This window comes from Oryzias melastigma, linkage group LG6, assembly GCF_002922805.2.
Source record: "Oryzias melastigma strain HK-1 linkage group LG6, ASM292280v2, whole genome shotgun sequence".
Classification (NCBI taxonomy): domain Eukaryota; kingdom Metazoa; phylum Chordata; class Actinopteri; order Beloniformes; family Adrianichthyidae; genus Oryzias; species Oryzias melastigma.
This window is the reverse complement of record NC_050517.1, coordinates 28,700,866-28,723,433: the sequence shown is the minus strand read 5'-3', so window position 1 is coordinate 28,723,433 and position 22,568 is coordinate 28,700,866. Positions and strand designations below refer to the sequence as shown.

At 41.9% G+C, this 22,568-nt stretch overlaps 1 protein-coding gene across 1 annotated transcript; it reads left to right on the top strand.

Annotated features, from left to right (window-relative positions):
• Positions 1 to 418: 418 nt before the first annotated feature.
• Positions 419 to 22,235, top strand: fcsk (fucose kinase). Its single transcript, XM_024280977.2, has 23 exons — positions 419 to 796; positions 1,886 to 2,037; positions 11,217 to 11,267; positions 11,344 to 11,469; positions 11,650 to 11,722; positions 12,204 to 12,301; positions 12,381 to 12,461; positions 12,558 to 12,677; positions 13,223 to 13,394; positions 14,929 to 15,035; positions 15,149 to 15,250; positions 15,335 to 15,508; positions 15,946 to 16,019; positions 17,964 to 18,319; positions 18,525 to 18,759; positions 18,835 to 19,001; positions 19,066 to 19,293; positions 19,473 to 19,616; positions 20,788 to 20,907; positions 20,990 to 21,177; positions 21,245 to 21,344; positions 21,420 to 21,643; positions 21,804 to 22,235. Exons 1-23 carry the CDS (start codon positions 715 to 717, stop codon positions 21,879 to 21,881), a joined length of 3,252 nt encoding a protein of 1,083 aa, XP_024136745.1. The 5' UTR covers positions 419 to 714; the 3' UTR covers positions 21,882 to 22,235.
• Positions 22,236 to 22,568: the final 333 nt, after the last annotated feature.

The window sequence follows — 22,568 nt, the reverse complement described above, 5'->3', positions numbered from 1 at the left end:
ACAAAGTGAATTATTTGAAAATGTAAATAAAAAATACAATGAAACTCAAACATTCAAAGAATTTTAAAGCTATTAAAACTTGAAATTTATTTGGAAAATATAATGCAAATATCTCAACTTCCCCCATTTTCATTATATTGTGATTTACTCAAATGTGTTCTGTAATTTAAATTTTATTTCTCATCTAGTGCACTTTTTAAAATATTTTTGAAAATACTTTTTAAAAAATTACATGAAAAAATACAAAAAAATCATAAACTTCACATTCGGTTAAAATCAATTAATATATAAAAAGATAAATATTGTTGCTAGGAGCATATGTGTGTGGGTAAAGCATAGAAGAGAAGATATAACAACCTTTTATTTTATATTTAGGATTTCCGCAAAAATTGACAACAGGGTAACGTCATAGCTTGGGAGTACGGAAGCCCGCTTAGTCAAAACTCCAAAGGATCAAGAGACCAAACAGTTGTCAGAGAGCATTTTTCTTTCGATTTGCCGTGGCTAAATGTATTTTGGCCTCTGTGCGTTCAACGTGAATAGGCGTGTTAGTTTAGTTAAGTGAGCTTTCTACTTGTTTTTGTCTTTTGGTAGGCGTTTTCGGTGAATGTGTGACGTTTTCGGTGAAAACGGCATCGCGGGGTTGCAGAACGAGTTATGCGCATTTCGGCGGGATCATTCACGAAGTCACTAGCAAGCTAGCGCCGCGGAAAGATGTCGGAGCGCAGCCGGTTCCAGTGGACGGTGGTGGTCCTCACCTGCCAGCACAAAGACAGTGTGTACGCCTTCCAGAGAGGTGAGGATCATCCTCAAATAAACGATCTCTGCAGCTGCTGCTTGGTTGCTGCAATTCTACTTTCTGCCTGCAAGTGTCGCTGATGACCAAATATTTTATCTAGACTCGCATTTTTATTTAGCATTTATATAATATTTTGGTATAAAACAAAACGAGAAAAGGAGAATAAAACCAAATTATTAACTCAATATATAGCAGTTAAACATGAAAGGTAAAGAAAGAAAGAGTTAAGTTTGTTAACACCTTTAATGAACAATTATCAATACACAAAACAAATATTCACATCACAAAACAGAACAAAGTCAAGAAAAAAATAAAATTCAGCACTAAAGAGTCTTTACTAACTGAACATAACACATTTAGTACAACTCATGTAATAACAAATACATCAAGTGCGCACATGAGCTTGTACAAACTAAACTACACTCCCAACTATAGCCACCAAAAGTCAAAACTCACCCTCCAATCTTCCCTCACATGTGAACAAGACTCCAAGATATTTAAACACCTCCACCTGAGGCAGGAGCACTCCACCCACTGACAGAGGGCAAACTACCTTTCTCCAGTCGAGAACCATGGGGGTGCTGACCTTCATCCCAGCCGCTTCATTCTCTGCTGCAAACCGCTCCAATACATGTTGGAAGTCCAGGCGCAAGTTGGACAACAGGACAACTTTATCTGCAAAACGCAGAGGAAATCCAGTAGTCCCCAAACCAGATCCCTTACAGGCCCTGGCTGCACCTAGAAATTCTGTTCATAAAGACTATGAACAGAAGTGGTGATAAAGGGCAGAACCATTGGAATAGATTTTGATATTTTCTTTATTCAAAGTCAATACATCCTTTCCACCCCTATTTTTCCTAAATCCATATACCCAAATTGTTAAAAGACACATGGTCACTACTTAGTTGCTGAGGAATCTGTTTTCAAAGTAAAGGTGAGAATGATAAAGTTGTGGGTCTTAAAGTTCATACCTGCTCATACCTGTAGAGTGAGATCTATTGATCCGTGTAACAGTTTGTCCCTGTCTGGATAACTTTGTGAATAATAGTGTTTTTGTCTGTGTGCCTTTCTTCACGTGTGAATCAGAGCTGGAGTTGCGGCAGCAGCGGGGCGCTCTCTGTCAGGGTGCGTTGGTTTTGACTGTGCGGGACCGCCAGGAGCCGCTGGGCAGCGGCGGAGCAACGCTGAACGCTCTGCTGGTGGCTGCTGAACACCTGAGCAGTAGAGCAGGATACACTGTGAGTTAATGGACACACATATGTTTACTGTGCTCAAAGAGATCTCTTTCTGCCTGACGTTCTTTTCCTTCATACTTTCAGCCCTTTTGGGGTGAACATGTTCTGGAAATTCCTGCTAGGGCTTTTTATGCAAATGTTTTATATAGTTTTATTGTTCAACTCCTGAAAATTTGTGCCATTTCAAAGCTTCAAAATTCTGCTTACTTTCAGCTTGATAATTTTTTCAACCTTTAAGCTATTCAGCTCAAGTTGGGCTATTTCAGTTGTGTTCAGCTTTTTAAAACCCTTTATAGTTTTTACACAATCACAGTTCACATTTTTAGAGATATGTCAGATCATTCATGTATTTATGATGAAAGTCAATGGAGCACAATGTTCAGAGTGGTGACATCATCTTTGAGAGTTTGTGAAAGAAAATGATGTTTTTGGTGTTTTAACATCTTCTTGTGGCATTTTTCTGATGATGGAGGACATGCATAAAGAAGAGAAAGGTTAACAATGTATTTCTTACTATTTCTTCATTCAAATCATTGTGAAAAAAATCTGTTGGAAAAAAATCTGTAGCTGGGATGGAGATGCTACAGTCAGCAGGGCAACAAGCTCCCTGCTCTTCTCCGTTGGGATGTATTCACTTGCAGACAAATAGATTTTCCTTATCCGAGCTGCCATCTGGCTCAAAACTGTGTGGCTGGATAGCTCCAAAATTGCTTAAATATTTTGTTGCACCGGTAATGTTAGCTTGGAGTTGTGAGGGCTGTATGGTAGCACTAGAGAGAGTAAAACAAAGTGATCATGGGATGTCAGCAGATGGTTATCCAATGAGTTATACAGTGCATCTGGAAAGTATTCATGCCGTCTCCCTTTTTCCATATTTTATTATGTCACAGCCTTATTTCAAAATTGATTAAGACAGTTTTCTTCTTGAACAATTCTTAAAAAAACACATACTGACAATGTGAAAAAGTTCTTTTGAAATTGTATTATAAAAAAGAATACTGAAAAACGATATGTACATAAGTATTCACAGCCTTGTTTGTGAGGCTCCAAAGTGAGCTGAGGTTTATTTTGTTTCCACTGATGAGCCTTGAGATGGTTCAGCTCCTTCATCGAAGCCAACCTGTGGTAAATCCAGTGGATTGGACATGATTTGGAAAGGTACGACCCTGTCTACATGAGGTCTCAGGGTTCACAGCTCAGCTAGACACCCCTATGCTAGCCGGGAAAGTCGGGAAAGCCCTGCAGAGAGAAAAAGAAAACACACAAGATCCCGGAAATCGCACTCGATCCCCCAATTGTTCCGAACCCAAACTTGTCAATTGCACACAGCGGGACGAGTCGCAACAAGAGCCGTTCTCTAAGACACACGGGACGAAAAAATAAGCAGCAGAAGGCCAGGGTAACAAATATGCAAGTTTATTCGTCAGAGACATTCATTATGTCATTATGTTTTTTTTGTTTGTTTGTTTTTTTTTTCCAGGAAGAAAACTGATTTAATCCATTTTGAAATAAGGCTGTGACATAATAAAATGTGAAAGAAGTAAAGGGCTGTGAATACTTTATGGATGCTCTGTACATCACTAGAGGTGGCATGCTAGCTTGTTGCGTACACAAAGTTGGATGCCATATTGAAGTGGTATAGATGCCTGCTTACTTCTGTGGTACAATTGTAAAAACAGAGCTGGAAGAACAATAATTTGACTTCTCACAAGTAAACTATTACTATCAGCTGATAAAGGAGAGCTTCTAAAAGCATTTTAGAAAGAGCTGACTGAGTTTACTCTGAATGAATGTTTAGGCTGATCTTGAAGCCTATTCAAAGTCAATTGTAGCCTTAGACTCCCACACACTTTTTCCATGTTTTCTCACAGCACCACCAATCTTTTTTGTTTCATTACCATGGTATTTGTAAACTAACCAGGATTTCCTCAGTAGCGGCAAGCGAAGAGCCCAACTCTGAATGCTAAATCCCTGTCCAGCGGGCAGATATATATATATCACATTCAAATAACATATGAAGCAAAGTTTTTGGGCTGTGGGAGGAAGCCAGAGCTCCCGGAGAAAATCTGAACATGGGCGAGGAGAGCATGCAAGAAAGGTCCCAGCAGGGATTCAAATCAGGACCTTCTCTCTTTAGGTGAGAGTGCTAACTACTACAACCACTGCAACTCAATTTAGGAATATGCCTACAGTGGAAGGTGGTGAGAGTGCAGCTACCACAATGGGAGGAAAATAACCCACAATCTTCAGCACAGAAGCCAGGTTCGGTATCAAGGCAACCCTGACGTTAGCTGATCCGAAAGCCAGTAGTAATGCTGTCTTTAATGAAAGATTTTTAAGGTTAGCATCAGGTAGGGACTGAGAAGGAGGGTGCATGAGGCCATCCAGGAACCAAGGACCTATGAACAGACAAAAGTTTGTGAAGCCCTCTCATAAGACAACAGACCAGCTGTTGGCAAGCCAGTTTCCCCTCAAAGCCAACATGACAAGCCAAGATGTCTTGTACGTACACATTGATGCTAGAAAAGGATTTACATTTGTCAACCAATTCTTGAAGGAATTACAAGATGCAGCCAGAGAACACAGAAAAGGAATATGTGCCTTGTGCTGGCATCAGGCTTCAAACACCCTCCACCTGCAGTCCTTAGTGACCTAGTGGAGGATGCCATGGCACTCAGAATGGTATTAATCATGTTCTGAGGTAACCCAGTCACATTTAGATTATGTCATTCATGGGCTGAGTCCACTGTGTCAGCCACTCTGGGGTATTGTTGAAAAATCGTCCCCCTCTCCGCTTGTGACAAGATGTCCCAGTGCAGCAGGAGCTGCCATAGATGTCCACACTGAAGCTGAAAAATCTGCACCTGTCAGATTCCGGCCCAGACTTCCCCTGCAGCTATTAGCTGATTCTGAAACCTGGGTGCTCTCCTATTTAAGACTCTGCCACACCACACTCTGTACCAGATTGTGGATCTTTTCACCTTGTTATCCAGAGTACCTGTCTCGCCTGATTTCTGCCTCATCTGGACCCCGCTCTTGTCTTGGACCTCCGAACTTGCCTCTTTCAAGAAAAATGACAACCTGGGTGACCAACACCAGTAGTGGCCCCTCAGGCTCTACCAAAGTAGAGGGGAATGACGTGGTTGAGGAATCACCACAAACTAATACTGAGATTAAGTGATAAAGTACTGAATATATGTAGTGTACTGACAAATATTACAATAACATGACAGCAGGTCATCATGTCACACTAGACTATTTTGATGAAAGCATGAGTAAAGGAATTCACAAAAAATGGTTGGAGATGAGCAAATATAAAATTATATTTATATATGCATTTAATGGACAAATTGAGTTTGGAATAACTAAACGTTAAAAGTATATGCTAACAATAGCCTTAGCCTAACTCTTCAAATATTATTGTGCCTGTTCAATTAAGTTATCTTGGGCTTAAATTATTACATTATAATGGAATAGATTTATCTGTGCTTTTCTAGACGTTCAAAGCGCTTACATTGTGTATCCATTATTCATTCACACCTCATTTCTACTTGGTGATGGTAAGCTACTACTGTAGCCACTGCTGCCCTGGGGCAGGCTGACAGAGGCTTGGCTGCCAGTATGCGCCTACGGCCCCTCTGACCATCACCAGAACATTCATACGCATTCACACACCAGTGGAGCCACACTGGAGGCAAGTAGGGTTAAGAGCCTTGCCCAAGGACACAACGACATTTGCCTGGCGGGAAGCCGGAATCGAACCGCCTATCCTTCGATCATTGGCCGACCCGCTCTACCGCCTGAGCTACTGTCACGCCCCCCAAAAAAAACATCTTTAAAAAAAAAAAAAAAAAAAAAAAAGAAAACTAAAACAAAAACACACCAGTGGTTAAAAATGGCTTTTGTGTCATATTTTATGGTCATAATTTTCAATATCATCACCTTATCCATTTCATGTTTCTCTTGGACTTCTTTCCTCTTTTTTTATAAATTGGACACTAGATTTAGCCTCGTCAACTGCTCCCCACTTGCACCGAAAATGGTCCCTGCAGAAAACTGGTTACTCCTCCTGAGGAACCGTATGGTTTGCCAGAACCTCTTCGAGGCCAACCGATAGTCCTTCTCCATGGCCTCATGGAACTCCTCCCAAGCCAGAGTTTTTGACTCCAAAACAGCCCGTGGTGCAGCTCGCTTAGACTTTCAGTACCTGTCAGCTGTCTCTGGAGTCCTACAAGCCAGCTAGGCTTAATAGGATTCCTTCCTCAGCTTGACGGCATCCCTTAGTTCTGGTGTCCACCACTGAGTTTGGGTGTTACCGTCACAACAGGCACCAGAGACTTTGAGACCGCAGTTCTGGACAACAGCAGAGACGATGGAGGTGGAGAACATGGTCCACTATGCCAGCCCTATAGACTTGCTTATTTAAGATTCTTGGACGACGCAGCTTTATGACCGTTTCTCTTCTGAGTCTCTCCGCAAGGTGTGCGGGGTGAGGGTGTGCGGGCACGCACGTGGTACAGAGCGCTCTGTCTTATTGTGCTGCGTACAGCTGCTTCAGAACATGAACCGAGGATGAGAGAAAGGCAGAGAGACTTTGGAAATCTGGAACCATTTGACTTTAATTGATAATACAAAGAAAGAATTTAGAGTCTGCAGTACATAATAATTCATTATAGAACCTGCTTTTTTATGATGAGAAAATAAAAACCGCCGAACTGACCCTAAACTCGCCCAAAATATCCCTACCCGCCCAAAGCAATTTTTGCACATAAATTTAGAACCAAAACTGCCCAAGTGGGCAGAAAACCCCCCAATCTGGCAACACTGGTCCAACCCCCCCAAACAAACCCCAACCCCCGGGCTAACTCCAGGGTGGGACTCTGGTGACGCCAATCCGGGCGACGTAACAGGATCTTTGCTTTAACTTCTCATAAAGAGAATGTGAACCACTCTTAGTCTGGCTCGTCACCCAGGACCTGTCTGCCAGGGGAGACCCTACCAACGGCAGAAGTCCCTGACAGAATAGCTCCTGAGATCACTCGAGCACTCAAACCCCTCCACCACGTTAAGGTGGCGGTTCAAGGAGGGGATATGAACGCACGTCAACTCAAATTTCAGGCTTATATGTTTGGTTGTAACAGTTGACGTTTGTTCTTTCAAAATAACCTTGCTAAGCTCTTAAACCATTCTCTTCACATAAGCCATTGTGCAGACAACATCCAGTAAAAAATTCTTTTTTGGTCTAGGGAAAGCCGGAGCACCCGGAGAGAACCCCCACATACACAAAGGAACACAAAAAGCTAACACCAAAATGGAGGTCTCATTTTGGTCGTAGCAACTGACCTACTACATGTTAAATTAACCTTGCTAATCACGTAAAATAAAATCCTAAAATATTCTGCACATAGAGTTATTTGTGCAGGCAACATTTACAAACAGCTAAATAAGCATATTTCATTTTCCCTTTATTTTTTTTTTCAAGGGAAAGCAGGAGCACTTGGAGAGAACCCCCACAGCCCGACTGGCTGAAAGCGCAGAAACGCTTTCAGCCAGTCGAGCTGGTCAGTGAGGAGTGCTGTAGAGTGGAACTCAGTACCTGAGGAGGTCAGACAATCCACCACATGCAAGGATTTCACAAAAAAAACTAAAAAAATACCTCACTGAAACCTACAGGTGCCAACACTAAAAAATGTCCCTATTGTGATTGTGGTATGTTTTACTGTGCTGTCTTGTCCTTTTTCAGCTGTGTGTATCTATATGAAGTGTAAGGTCTTTTCTTGTATTTTACAGCTGTTGTGCTCTCTAGATGTTAGTAGCCTGAGATGTACGTTTTTTCTCTTTTATTGTCTACTTGTCTTCTATTACTGTCTTTTAACGTTTCTTTTAACATTCTCGCCAGGGGACTACAGATGAAAAATAGCCTTCTTGGCTAACTCTGACTTTTTTAAAACAATGTTTAATTTTTAATAATGTGTTTTGTTTTAAATTGCATTGTCCCCTTTCTAAAAATAAACTAAACTAAACTAAAACATTCACAAAGAAACAGGAAGCTAACGCCAAAATGGAGGTCTCATTTTGGTCGTAGCAACTGACCTACTTCATGTTAAATTAACCTTGCTAATCACGTAAAATAAAATCATAAAATATTCTGCACATAGAATTATTTGTGCAGGCAACATTTACAAACAACTAAATAAGCATATTTAATTTTCCCTTTATTTTTTTTTCAAGGGAAAGCAGGAGCACTTGGAGAGAACCCCCACATTCACAAAGAAACAGGAAGCTAACGCCAAAATGGAAGTCTCCTTTTGGTTGAAGCAATTGACCTACTTTCTGTTAAATTAACATTGCTAAAGTCTAATAAAATAAAACTAAATAAAATATTCTGCACAATGTTATTTGTGCAGACAAGTCTTACAAACAACTAAACATATATAATTTTCCCTTGAAAATAATTTTTATAGCAATTAACCTACATTCTATTAAATTAATTTTGCTAATCACATAAAATAAAACTAAATAAAATATTCTGCACAGTGTTATTTGTGCAGACAAGACTTACAAACAACTAAACATATATTTTTCCCTTTTTATAGTAATTGACCTACAATGTGCTAAATTAACCTTGTTAATCACTAAAAAATATAAATAAATAAATTAAAAAAAAACCTTATCTGCTAATTGTCAATTACAAAAAAATCTAAAAAAAAAATAAGAATTTATCTTGAAACGGAGCAAAGAGCAAAAGAAGCATTCTGAAAAGAAAATGCTCTATTGCTTCTTTGGCGTTTTTCCTATTTAATCCTTTAAAGTTTATCCAGTGTTTCTTTGCCTGCCAGAAAGTTTTCTAGCCATTTATCTAAATCACCTGTACTGTCTTCACGGGTTTTAGGTGCACTTTCGGTGACTTTCGATACCCGCTGAGCTTCTCTGATTCTTCCCAAAAAGCTTGCACTTTCAGAATCTTTCTTGGCATTTACGACTTGTACGTTGGAACTGGTGACTGCTGGTGTAGCGTTAGAACCGCTCGGTGCTCTAACCTTAGGTCTGTTCACCGGTGTAGGAGCAGGACTGTTCACCGGTGTAGGAGCAGGACTGTTCACCGGTGTAGCAGCAGGACTGCTCACCGGTGTAACAGCAGGACTGCTCACTGGTGTAACCCTATACCCGATTCTTCCCAAAAAGCTTGTACTTTCAGAATCTTTCTTGGCATTTACGACTTGTACGTTGGAACTGGTGACTGCTGGTGTAGCCTTAGAACCGCTCGGTGCTCTAACCTTAGGTCTGTTCACCGGTGTAGCAGCAGGACTGCTCACCGGTGTAGCAGCAGGACTGCTCACCGGTGTAACAGCAGGACTGCTCACCGGTGTAACAGCAGGACTGCTCACCGGTGTAGCAGGAGGACTGTACACCGGTGTAACAACAGGACTGTACACCGGTGTAACAGGAGGACTGCTCACCGGTGTAGCAGGAGGACTGCTCACCGGTGTAGCAGGAGGACTGTACACCGGTGTAACAACAGGACTGTACACCGGTGTAACAGCAGGACTGCTCACCGGTGTAGCAGGAGGACTGCTCACCGGTGTAACAGCAGGACTGCTCACTGGTGTAACCCAATACCTGCTCTTAACATTAAAGGGGTTGCTGTTCACAGTTCTAGAAAGATTGCCCTGAATTTTCAAGAGAGCCATATTTTCTTCAGCCCTGTTGATGTTCTCCCTTTTAAGAGCAATAGCTTCTGCGTATGCGTTATCACAACGTTGTTTCAGCCTCATCAATTTTTGATTTTTTTCTTCTAGCTTCATCTTCTCTGCCATAAGTAGATCACCTTTTGTGCTATATTCCTTACATTTTCTTTTGAGGAGCTCAAGTTTGTTTTCTAGCTTTGAAATTTTCTCCTTGGCATTGTCTGCTTGAGTTCTCACAGAAAACATTTGTTTTTCAATATCTTCCTTCTGCTCAACAATTTTCAACATTTTGTTTTTTTTCTCTTTAAGAGTTGCGATTCTTTTTTTTAAATGTTGAACATCTTCTTCTTTTTCTTTGATTTCTCCCAGCGTAATGGTTAATTGCTTATATGTGCACTTAAGTTTGGAAGACTTCGTTTCTAACAGTATCACTTTATCTCTCAACACCCTTTCCTGATCAGTCAGATTGTTGTAAGTCTTTTCCAAAGTTTGCTGGTTCTCAATCTTTTTCCTAACACTTTCAATTGTTCTTTCTAAATTTGCATTCCTTTGTGTTAGTTGCTTTATTGTGTGAGTTTTCCTGTCACAGCTATCTTTTAATGCCCTTTGGTCATTCAGTCTTTTTTGAAGTCTGTTTGCCTCTTTTTGTAATGTTCTGTTTAAATTACAGATACTTTTTTTTTCCGTTTTAAGGAGCTGATGTAAGTCAGTCGCTATATTGCCTTCCAGCAACAACTTGTTTCCTCTCTGTATTTCTCTATATAAATTTTCATTTTTTTCCCTCACATATTCAATTTCATGCTGTCTTTCTGCTATGCTGGTAGCAGGTCTACGTCTGAAAAGAAACATTTTTGAATACGTTCCTTGTAGAAAATACTTCAGGCAGGAAAAGCAATCTAGTTTATCTCTTGATTTTTCTTGCAGGTGCAACTGAACAACCTGTAGCATTGGCTCGTGTATCAGAGAAATAATGATCTATGTTGATGTCATCATCATGTTGCCATGTGACATCACTGGACCAATGATGTCACTCATTCTTTGATGTGCCATTTTAAGCTCCGCCCACTCTATGTGTGATGATGATGATGTCACACCTGCTCTGTAACCTACTCAAGTTAACGTACACATATGTATGAGAGCCTGTGTACTCAACTCAATTAATTTAGATCTAAGGCACACCTGGGCAAAAATTATGCTCTCTAAATCAACATCTTGATATGGCACAAGTGCTCACTATCACAGATTTAGACCGATTTGTGAACATTTTTTGTGTATTTAACTGATGGAAACTATAACGTTGCAGGCAAGTATAATCAAAATACAAAATGTTAATGAATTTGTGACAGTGAGTTCTTTGGGTTTTTCTTTAGAAAAAATGTGAGATCCTCCAAAAGAAAGATTTTTTTCTTCGTTTGTAAGACATGGATGCCTTTTAAACTAATCAGAAGGTTACATAAATGTCTTCATGATGTCTTCCTCTTCTGTTTTCTTCAGGTGGTTACTGCTGATGTTCTCGATGACGCTCACATCCTCATTCTACACACTGTGAGTCCAGCAGCTTGATTTCTTTTCTGAAGATCCATGGAGTTTCAGGATAAAACTTTGGATTTTCGTCATGCAGGGTCGGGATTTTCCCTGGAGCTCTTGCAGCCGAGCGTTCTGCTGGCTGCCCCAGGAGAAGCCCGATCAGCAGATCCAGGCTCCCGTCTGCTGCCTGGACCTGCTGCTGGACTGTCTCAACACACAGGTTTGCTGCTAGCAGCCTCACGCCATCAGCATAACATTGAAACCATCTGCAGAAATAAAAGTTGTACCGAAATGTTTGGAATTAGGTGAATCTCTGACTGAAACTTATAGCTGTAGTGACTTTGTCGCTGCTCAGGGGGAATTCATTTTTTGGAAATAAACACAAAATTGTGTTTTTTAGATCTGTCCTGGCTCTCCACCTGGTGTTTGGGTCTGCAGCACTGACATGATCCTCACTGTTCCTCCTGACTTTGGTTTGTATCACAACACACTTTTAGTTTCTGTCTTAAAAACATGTTATATCTGTCACAATAGGGATTTGGATTGTTGTAGGATCCCCATTCATCTATAAATGATGATTTAAAGATGGTTAAAATGGTGTTTTTGATGTTTGTAACACGTCCTTGCTGCATTTTTTTCTCACGATGGAGGACAAGTATTAAGAAAATCAAGATTAAAACTTTCTGAAAATTTCTTTATTTATATTGTGGTAAATCCGGAGTAGATGAAAAAATGCTGTTGGAAAAAGCCTGTAGTTATAACGCAGCTGTTACAATCGACGGGTCACAAGCTCCCTGCTCCACTACATTCTGATGGATCTACTTACAGACAAATAGATCCATGAACGTCTTTGTTTTCCTTGAATGAGCTGACATCTGGCTCCAAACTGTATGGTTGGATAGTTCTGATATTGAAGACATGAAAGCCAATCAGGTCTGTGTTTTTCTGTGCCAGCTCTGACCTGGGAGGGCTTCTCTGGCGTTCGAGTTTTGGCATTGCCGGGCGATGTCTCATACGCAGCAAATCACGGCGTCTACCTGACCGACCTGCAGGTGGGCTCCTCATCCAATGTTTTCATCCTTCCACCTGTCCACTGTGCTGCTGCTCTACTCATGGTGGGGTCGTCTGCAGGGCCGGGTCAAGGACATCATCTACAAAGGAACCCAAGAGCAGATCCAACAAGCTTTGATGTCTGATTGGAAAGTGCCACTGGTACGTCTTTAGTTTCCAGTGATTCAAAACTGAGTCATGATCCATAAGAACCTGAACTTGTCTTTTCTTTCTGTGAACTGTGGTGTGTGTTTGCAGGTTTCAGGCCCGGTCTTCTTCTGCAGGTCTGTGTCAGAGAAGCTGCTACAGACTCACGTCACACCTCCCCTCGACGGATGCACTTACTTGGGCCTGGACTCTGGAGCTCCGCCCCTTCAGGTACCCTTGACACATCACTCACCTGGAAGGCATGTCTGCTGCATGACGTTATTTAAAATGTCCCTCCGGATTTCTGGGAAAAAAATAAAAACATAATCTTTACTTAAATTGTATGTTTTATCTATTTTTTTTTAATTAGGGATCAAAATTGAAAATAAGGGAAACATTTTAAATAAAGCTCATTCATATTTTTAAATCAACGTGTCAGGTAACTTTTAGGCAGAACATTTGTATTTATTAGAAAGATGTTAGAAAAAAAACGTGCAGAAAGATCCTTCAAAAATTTCTGAAGACTGTTTGTTTGGATCACCAAGAACATGGTCACCATGGTAACCAAAAACATAGTGCAAGTTGGGAATTCCTGCATTTAATATAAGGTTACATTTATTTGGAAATTTGAAATGAGTGAATATTAGCTCTTTTAAAAAATAATACAAATCAATGATGCCAAACAAAGAAATTGTGCAAAAAATAAAAAGTTCTGCAGATGTTTGTGCGAAGCCTCATCCTTGTGCTCTCTCTTGCCGTCCACCATGATTTCACAGATCTCTCTGTTCCTGGACCTGCTGAAGTGTCTCTGTTCAGATCTCACTCTGGATCAGTTTGTGGGTGATGAAAAAGCCGACTGCGGTTCCACATGTCACCCACAGGGGGCGGCATTGAAGAGTGGCAGGGCACAGCTGTGGAGGATCCTGAGAGGAACTCTGCTCTCTGTTGGTCAGCTGCTGCTCAGTTAACTATTATTCATCTAAGGACCTGATTCTGATTGGTTAGAGGATGAAAAGTTCCCAGGCTGGTGACATTGAGAGGCTAGAGTATTTGAACATCTTGTGATAAGTGCATGTCCATTGTAAGAGACAGTCGATTTTGTTTGCGATTACATAGGTCAAATGTTTTCCTGCAGTTTTTCACTAGGTTTGCACACACTGTAGGAGGGATTTTTTCCCACTCCTCCAGACAGATCTGCTCTAGATCATTCAGGTTTCTGGGCTGTTGCTGAGAAACAAAGTTTGAGCTCCCTTCAAAGATTTTCTGTTGGGTTTGAGTTTGGAAACCGGCTAATCCACTCCAGAGCCTTGATATGCCTCTTACAGAGCCACTCCGTGGTTCTCCTGGCTGTGTGATTCGGGTCATTGTCATGTTGAAAGACCCATTGTCAATGCTCTAACTGAGGGATTGAGATTGTTCCTCAAAATTTTACAATACATGACCCAGGTCATCCTCTCTTTAATACAATGCAGTCGTCCTGTCCCGTGAGCAGAAAATACCGCCATAGCATGAAGCTATCACCCTCATGCTTTACAGTAGGGATGGTGCTCTTGGGCTGGTACTCATCATTCTTCTTCTAAACAGTGGAATTAAGACCAAAAAGTTCTATTTTGGTCTCATCTCACTACATGACTTCCTCCATGACTCTTCTGGATCATCTAAATGATCGAGCTTAAGATGGGCCTGGACGGGTGCTAGTTTAAGCATGCATGATTTCAACCATGACGTCTTAGTGTATTACCATCAGTAACCTTGGAAACGGCGGTCCCATCCCTTTTTAGGTCATTGACCAGCTCCTACCATGTAGTTCTGGACTGAGTCATCACCTTTCTTAGGATCATTAAGACCCCACCGGGTAAGATCTTGCACTGGAGCTCCAATCCGAGGGAGACTAACAGTCGTATTTAGCTTCTTCCATTTTCTAATAATTGCTCAAGCAGTGGATCTTTATTCACTGAGCTGCTTGGTTGTTGCCCCGTAGCCCTTTCCATCCTTGTGGAGGTCTACAATTTTGTCACTGGTGTCTTTGGACAGCTCTTTGGTCTCGGACACGTCAGTAGTAGGAGTCTTGCTAATTGTATGGGATGGACAGGAGTCTTTATGCAGCGAACCACCTCAAACAGGTGTTTCTAATTTAGAATAATAAGTGGAGGTGGAGTATTTAAAGGTGGACTAACAGGTCTTTCTGATCTCCAGATCAGAATTATGAGTATTACAATGGCCATGCACCTAAGATGAAAATTTTAGACCCCTCCATGATTTTTAAATTTGAGAACTTGCAAAATTAGTGGGTGTTTAAATACTTACTTGCCTCTCTGTACTGAACCATTAATTATGCATTTGTTGCTGCGGTTTGTGTATATCTCTACAGTATGTTTATGACCTACAGCTTATAGTTTTTACATTACATGTGCAAGTACACCTCTGTCTATAACATCAGCAATATGTATTATGTATCGCATATATCTGCTCTGACCCTCAGTGTATGTCCCTGGTGGTCGCTATGACTACCTGACTCTGTCTGGAAAGGAGCATATTGAGCGACTAAGCCGTGACTGGACGAGCAGAAACACTCTGTCTCACATCCAGGTGACTCTTTGACTCTTTAGTAACAACTGTTTTCATTTCCACCAAAAAACATATTTTCCCAATAACACTTGTGCTTTGAAATTCCTGTTCCATCTCATGATGTTTTTCTGCAGATGCTCAACCAGGTGAATGAAGGGGCTCGGGTGATTAACAGCATTGTGGAAGGAGATGTTGCAGTGGCAGCAGGAGCGGTGGTGCAACATTGCCACCTTCAGGTCGGGAGGACTTCTTCAGAGCGTTTAAATCCATTTGTGAATGTAAAAGAATTCTGAATATAAGATTTTGTGTGGTTCCTTCAGGGTCCTCTGGACATCCCATCAGGCTGTCTGCTGTCAGGTCTGGAGGTGTCGGCGTCTTCCTTCATCAGGCAGCTGGCCATCGGCAATGACATCATCATTCAAGGACATCGGATTGAGCTGGGCGAGTTGAGGCTGACCGTGCACACTGTGATGGGAGCTCATGATGACCTGCAGGTAAGCAAACAAACAAACGGACCTTTAATGTCTGAAAGGTCGCCACATATAAAGCCTTGATTTTGTTGTCATGGCAACACTGGACCATTAAAAGAGCCAGTTTACCTTAATTTAAAGGTTTCTTTAGGATAGTTGATTTATTTTTTTGCCTGAACTTTAGTTGTAGATTGGATTTGGTTTATTTTAAGCAATTTCTTCTGGAATAATTTGTTTCCGATTAAGAAAAAAAGTAAACCACACTTTATTTGCACACCTTTAAGTTATTATTTCAATTTAAATTTAACATGAAATCAACTTTATAGGCAGACAAGTGTAACGACACCTTTAATTTGCAGAAAAGGGATTCTGTAGTCTATAAAAAAATGTGAAAGAATTTTGCAGAAATTTTTTTTACAGGGTAAAGATGAATTTACTAAGTTGTATCTTCTGTCCATCAGGTCTCATTTGATGACAGCAGCGCCTCCTTCCTCAACCAGAGATGGAGCATCTTCTTCGGCAGAACTGGAATTCAGTAAGAAGTGAAACCACTTCAGGAGGCTGTCATAATCTCATGAACTGATAGAGCCTTCGAAAACTGTTGTGATACTTGAATCAGGAAATAAAATGTAAATTCTAGTTTTCATCATCTGAACCAAAAGCAGTAAAACTAAAAAGGATTGAAGGCACGAGTGGCGTTGTCTGGCCTGCAAGGGCAGCCCTCGCTGCCCCCTTTTGACCCACCCTTACTGGCTGAGTGGGTGGTTCACACCCTTCACTCCCGTCTTCTGCCCCTGCCACCTTATTAAGAGCTGCATGTACAAAATCATTTAAAAAAAACACACATTTTTCAAATTGGCAGCTTTTTTGCTGAGTTTAAGTCCATAGCAACCATTTTATGTTTTGGTGTCCTGGGGGTGACGAACAGGTCTAAATACATTTAGTATTTTAATTTTGGATTTCTTTGGCAACAGAGGTTTATACAGTCATAATATTAATATTGTATGCCCCAGTCCGAATTGTTCCCTTTGCCCTTCTCCTCCATTTGAAGGGGAATTTTTAGTGCAAGTGTGTCTGGAATTTTTTTTTTTTTTTTTTAAATCCGACCCTCCAAGCGGAGGGATGTAAAGTCCTCTGTCACAAAGATAAAATAAACCACATCACGCTGAGAAGCGCTTTTCTTCTCGTGGATCTGCTCTGAACCACAGAAGTTTACATTTAAATATGAGTAGTGACTTTATGTTGTAGCATGACCTTTTAAAGTTATAAAACCACTGTGGTTATGTATATTTGAGTACTGCGGTAAAGCTAGCGGACTGGCGATTATTGATGACGTCATCGAATGAAAGTGACGTTCAAATTACGAAACACTATTTTTTCATAACTCTCTGTTCGGAGGGCTAAATGAAGGTGAAGAGAGAAGGGAAGAATTTGGATTGGGCCCAAGTCATATAAATGTGTGGGCAACACTGAAGAAGAAAAGACAACGAAGAAATTGTATTTATATAGCACTTTTCACAAGTAAAAACCACAAAGTGCTTTACAAAAAATCATTAAAACCACAATACAAATCTAATAAGATAGGATGAAATAAATAAAATAACATGAGTAATAAAATATAATAAATGTAAAAACCAGTAAAAGGCAGTAAACAGGTGAAAGTTAACTAAAAACCTATCTGAATAGAAATGTCTTTAGAAGCTATAGAGAAGAGTGGTCATCACAATAACAGCGTTCAAAATCTACACACTTTAAAAGCCATTTTTTCCCAATTAGCTTCCCAATGGTGCTTGAGGAGTTAGGAGCCAATAGATCAAAATCCAGAGGAAGTGTTAAAATTTGTAGAAGGGTCTAAATGTGATTCATTTGGAAAATTCTAGATGACAGCCTCTTGATGAGGTCAAAAGTCAATGAAACTTTGGTTGTGCTTGTAGACTTGGCCTGGTTGTGTGTGTGGTTGTGAAAATTGGTCCAGCTAGTTTTTTCCCCCTTTTTTTAGAGAAAATGTGATAGATCACCAATTTTCACAATTTGGCAGAAGATGGCCACCAAGCCGTAGATCCTGTGGCCATCCCATAACAATGTTAAAACTTCCCTTTGATATTCCTTAAATGTATATTTTGGTTTTGTTTGTGGATTTTGAATTTAATTTATTTTTTAGCCACATGTTCGGCCTACGTAAATTTTTTTGGACACATTCTCCTGCTTTGATGTAATCAATTTTTTGGGAGGTGGGGTTCCCATAATTCATTTTGTCCTGGCACTAGGTGTGTACAAATTTTGGGGAACTTTTAATGATGTTGGATGGAATAAAGTTTGGCTCAAATTTGCTGTAAAAGAGAAGAATTGTGAAACAATCCGGTCCTTGTAGGACAGAATATTTGAGTCTCACATCTTTTCGTTTTTTTTTTTTGGTTCTTCCTTCTTTCATCCTTTTTGCTCACTCATCTCATTTTCTGCCTCTCCCACTCCTCCTCAGGCCTGAGGAGCTGTGGATCAAAGGAGAACAGCGCTCCCTCTTGGATGCTCGTCTATTCCCTGTCCTCCACCCCAGAGGAGGCGCTCTAGGTGTCGAGGGGGGTGCTGGCTGGCTCCTGGGGGGGCCCGGCTCCCTGCAAAGGTGGAGGGAGTCGTGGAGGCTTTCCCTGCGCGAGGTGCTGTCCCTCACTCGTCAGGAGGCGGAGCTCCAGTGGAGAGAGGAGTTGCTGGTCCTGGCGGGGAGGAAGCGAGTAACTGATGCTCTGCAGAGTCGCAGCAACATCTGCCTGCTGCCTTGCTTCAGAGCCGCGGTGCTGGGAGGCCATCAGGGGGCGCTGCTAGAGACTCTGGACAACAGTGAGTCTATGCAGAAAAGTTTAGTTTCAAAGTCTGAAGACTAATTATTAATGAATTAAGACATTTGCATTGAAGGAAAGGGAAATTTTGTCACAAACTGATTTTCTCTCTTAGTGTGAAACAAAATCTGTGGGTCTCAGTTGCCCGTTTAGAAGAGGTCGTTGTTAGATTGAGAGAAATCTATTCACTGCTGCCCTGTCTTCAGTTGCTGCAGGAAGTGAGGAGCAGGCGGCGAAGCCTAAAGCAGAGCTGGGCGCCGCCGCTCGCTGTCTGTCCTGCATTGCTGATGTTTTGGTGTGCATGGCGGGGGGAAAAGGGGGTCTGAGAAGTGGACCAGCTGCTAACGAGCTCTGGAGCTCGGCTTATGCTTTCCTGGAGAAGGGTGATCTAAAGGGCGGAGTCAAAGCCCTCGCCGTGCAGAGGCAGCTCTGGCTCAGCAGGTGGGTGTTTTCCCGCTAGACTCTTCATCGCTGCAGTGAATGGAGCATGAGCTGTGGTGGTGCTGCCCCCTACAGGCCTGACCTGCTCGTGAGAGCAGCGCGGCACTACGAAGGCGCGGGACAGGTGCTGCTGCGACAAGCTGTGATGTCATCGCAGATGTTCATCTCCATTGGACAGGGGGAGCTCCCACCGCTTCAGCAGTGGCAGGAGGTGCAGTGTCCAGCCAGACTGGACTTGGCAGGTGAGGGGAGGAGTTTTGGGGTGTAGATGTGGAGTACGTGGATCTTAAGTCTTCATGTTTATAGGTGGCTGGAGCGACACCCCGCCCATCGCCTTTGAGCACGGCGGCTCTGTGACAAACATTGCAGTGAAGGTGGATGGTAGGCGTCCCATTGGGGCCAGAGCCAGACGCATCCTGGAGCCTCACCTCCGACTGGTCAGCTACTCTGGAGGGCAAGAAAGCAGGATTTCCATGGAGACGGTGTGTGAGAGCCTGGAGGATCTGAAGGACTACTGCCAGCCTCACGCTCCGGGTACAGAACCAAAATTCTTTGTGTTGAAGACCCACCTCTATAAAGGATCTTGACATCTGACAAGAAGCAAATGAGTGTTTAAAATTTTAGGGTTTAAGATGTGATATAGGGATTAGAAAATGAAATGTGAAACATGACAAAAGTATTCTCAAAGACACTGAGATGTTTTGCTGTTGCAGGAGCTCTGCTGAAAGCAGTATGTGTCTGCAGCGGTCTGGTGTCTTTGTCCTCCCAGGATCCTCTGGAGCATCAGCTGATGCAAAGGTGGGGTGGAGGGGTGGAGCTCCACAGCTGGTCTGAGCTGCCCACCGGATCTGGATTGGGTGAGAAACCAAGTAACAGTTTCTTACCCAGTTTCTCACTGACTAACACAAAAATGATATGTTCAGTTAAACTTAGGGGGGGAAAACAGTTGAGCATAAGATGCATCAATTTAAATTCAAAAAACATTCTGAATCAGTTTTTAAATTTTAAATAATCGATAAAAATGAAAATAGTTTAAAGTAAAAGTAACTTGCAGAACTAAACATGGGGCGTTTTTAATTTGGACATTTTTGGAAGAGCATACAAGCATGGCTGACCTTGCCGTCCCGACTTCAGTGTCGTTAGCCAATCGTCTTCGGATAAAAGTCATGCGATGTATAAGTTCTGTCAGACCAAATTTAGAGAACACAACAGATTTGCAAAATCACATCGTATGGTTCCATCCGGAGGAGGAGGATGAGGGTAGAAAGTGTTTGGGTGGTACTGCCGTGAATGTGTCTTTAACACATATGTCGAGCCCTGGGTGCTGGATCCGGCCCTCAGCTTAATTCTATCCGGCCCTTCAGATCATTTTATTTTATTGTTATTAATGGCCTGATGTTATCTTGCATTTATTTCTAACTTGTTTAATTTTGACAATAAATATTTTTCTGGAGAGTAATATGTTGAAAGTTTTTTAAGGTTTAAGTTGATTTATTCTGGAATAATCCTGCCTTTTTATTATTAAGTTATTATGTTAAAAAGTTACAGTTTTACAGTTGTAAAAATTGGCATCATGGTAGCTTTTTGGACTATTTTGGCATTTACAAAGAAATTTTAGGCTATTTTGGAGTTAAGCTAATTTTTCAACAACATGCTAGCTGTTTTGGCTACGTTTTTTTTATTTTTTAGGCTAATTTAGCATTTAGCTAATATTTTAGCTGGCTATCAGCTTCAGCGTCTTCAGCCATTAACTACAGTGTTTTCAACTATCAGCTTTAGCGTTTAACTATCATATTCATCATCTTCAGCGGCCAAATTCAGCTCACAGCATTCACACTAGCATTATTGCAGGTAATGCTATATATATATATATATATATATATATATATATATATCAAGCAAAAGTAAAATGATGTCCATCAATCCAGATAAAAAAAGCATCCAAACTTTTAAACACCAGAAACACAAAACAGAAAAACTGTATGCTGAAGTCTATGGTTGATTGATAGATCTGGGCTTCTCCTGCAGGTACCAGCAGTATCCTGGCGGGGGCGCTTTTGGCTGCAGTGTACAGATGTACAGGTCAGACGTATGACACGGACTCCCTGATCCATGCGGTCCTGTATCTGGAGCAGATTTTGACCACAGGTTGGAGATTTCCTGCAGCCTCAAAACCAGCTTCTTTTTTTGCTTCTTCACCTTCTCTACTGCCTTCCTAATTCTTGTCCAGGTGGGGGCTGGCAGGATCAAGTTGGAGGTCTTGTGGGTGGAGTTAAAGTGGGGCGCTCCAGAGCGCAATTGCCTCTTCAAGTTGAAGTGGAGCATCTCAGTCTGAGGGACGAGTTCTTGGCGTCTCTGGAACAGCACCTCCTGCTGGTTTACACCGGAAAGACCCGGCTGGCTCGGAACCTGCTGCAGGTTTTTACACCACAGAGTTGTGACTGTAGCTTCTGGTTCATGTTTTCAAAGTATCATATGTCTGCAGGATGTGGTCCGCAGCTGGTACAGCCGTCTGCCGGCGATGGTCCAGAACGCCCAGCAGCTGGTGTCTAACTCTGAGGAGTGCGCCCGAGCATGCTCAGACGGTGAGGTAGTAAGGTTGCTTGGGGCGCAGGAATCAAACATCTAAGTTCCAGTTCTAACAGACCCGTTCTCCTTAGGCTCTCTGTCCAGACTGGGTCAGTGTTTGGACCGCTCCTGGCAGCACAAGAAGCTGATGGCCCCTGGCTGCGAGCCGGTCTCGGTTCGGGTCCTGATGGACGCCCTCAGACCTCTTGTCCTGGGCCAGAGCCTGGCTGGGGCTGGAGGTGGGGGCTTCCTGTACCTGCTGACCCGAGAACCAAAACAGCAGGAAGTGGTGCTGCAGGTCCTCAGAAACACTCCGGTAAGAACCAACAGAGCACAGAAACAGTTTGCCCGTCTGAGTTGGAGGATAAATTGCAGTGAGTTTGTGCTCTTAAAGATCTTTTGGGGATATCAGGGATGGATTGGTGGGTTCTTGTCCACCTGTGCTGCTCCTCGTAATGCTGACTCATGTGTTTCAGGGTTTGGGAGACTTTAGCGTTCACTCTGTGGAGCTGGACCTGGACGGGATCACAGTGGTGCAGCCCACAGACACTTAGAGAACCCAAAGCCTGATGGATGAACAGTTTCTGATCATGTTTTTTTATATAGCTCATCAGTTTCAGTGCTCACTCCAACCAACAGCTATGACGAAGTCCACAATATGACCCTATTTTAACGATGGAACAAAAGTTTTTCTGCGAGTGCAAGTTATAGCAGACCGATCTATATGATGCAACATGCAGTAATGAAGAGGAGACCAAAGTTTTTCTGAGTACAAAAATGACATTTTTCTATTTCTGGAATGTATTTTGGTAATAGTGGTGCCATGTTTCCATTTGAAGATAAATGTTCTATCCAGGATTTATCTGGATTATCTGTGATATGATCAAATAAACACAAATCTAACCTGATTCAGTATCTGAGGATCAGCAAAGGAGCTTCAGGTTTGGAGTGGAGATTAGGGGTTCTTTTCTTCTGGTTCTGATCAAAAGTTTTCATTAAGTTTTTAGTGAAAGATGAGGTGACTCAAAGCATTATTGAGATTAGAGAACACATTTCTTTATTCTAATCTCTGAAGGTTCCACATGTGATCCCATCTATGAAAATAAGCATCTATGGCTTAAACTGATTTATCTCCCTTCTATAGCTGTTATCACAGAGACATTAAACTCCCCCATGCCTGAATTTATTTCCAACCTCTGGGTCCCCCCCAGAGGAGCTGGTGGAAGCGGCCAGGGAGACGG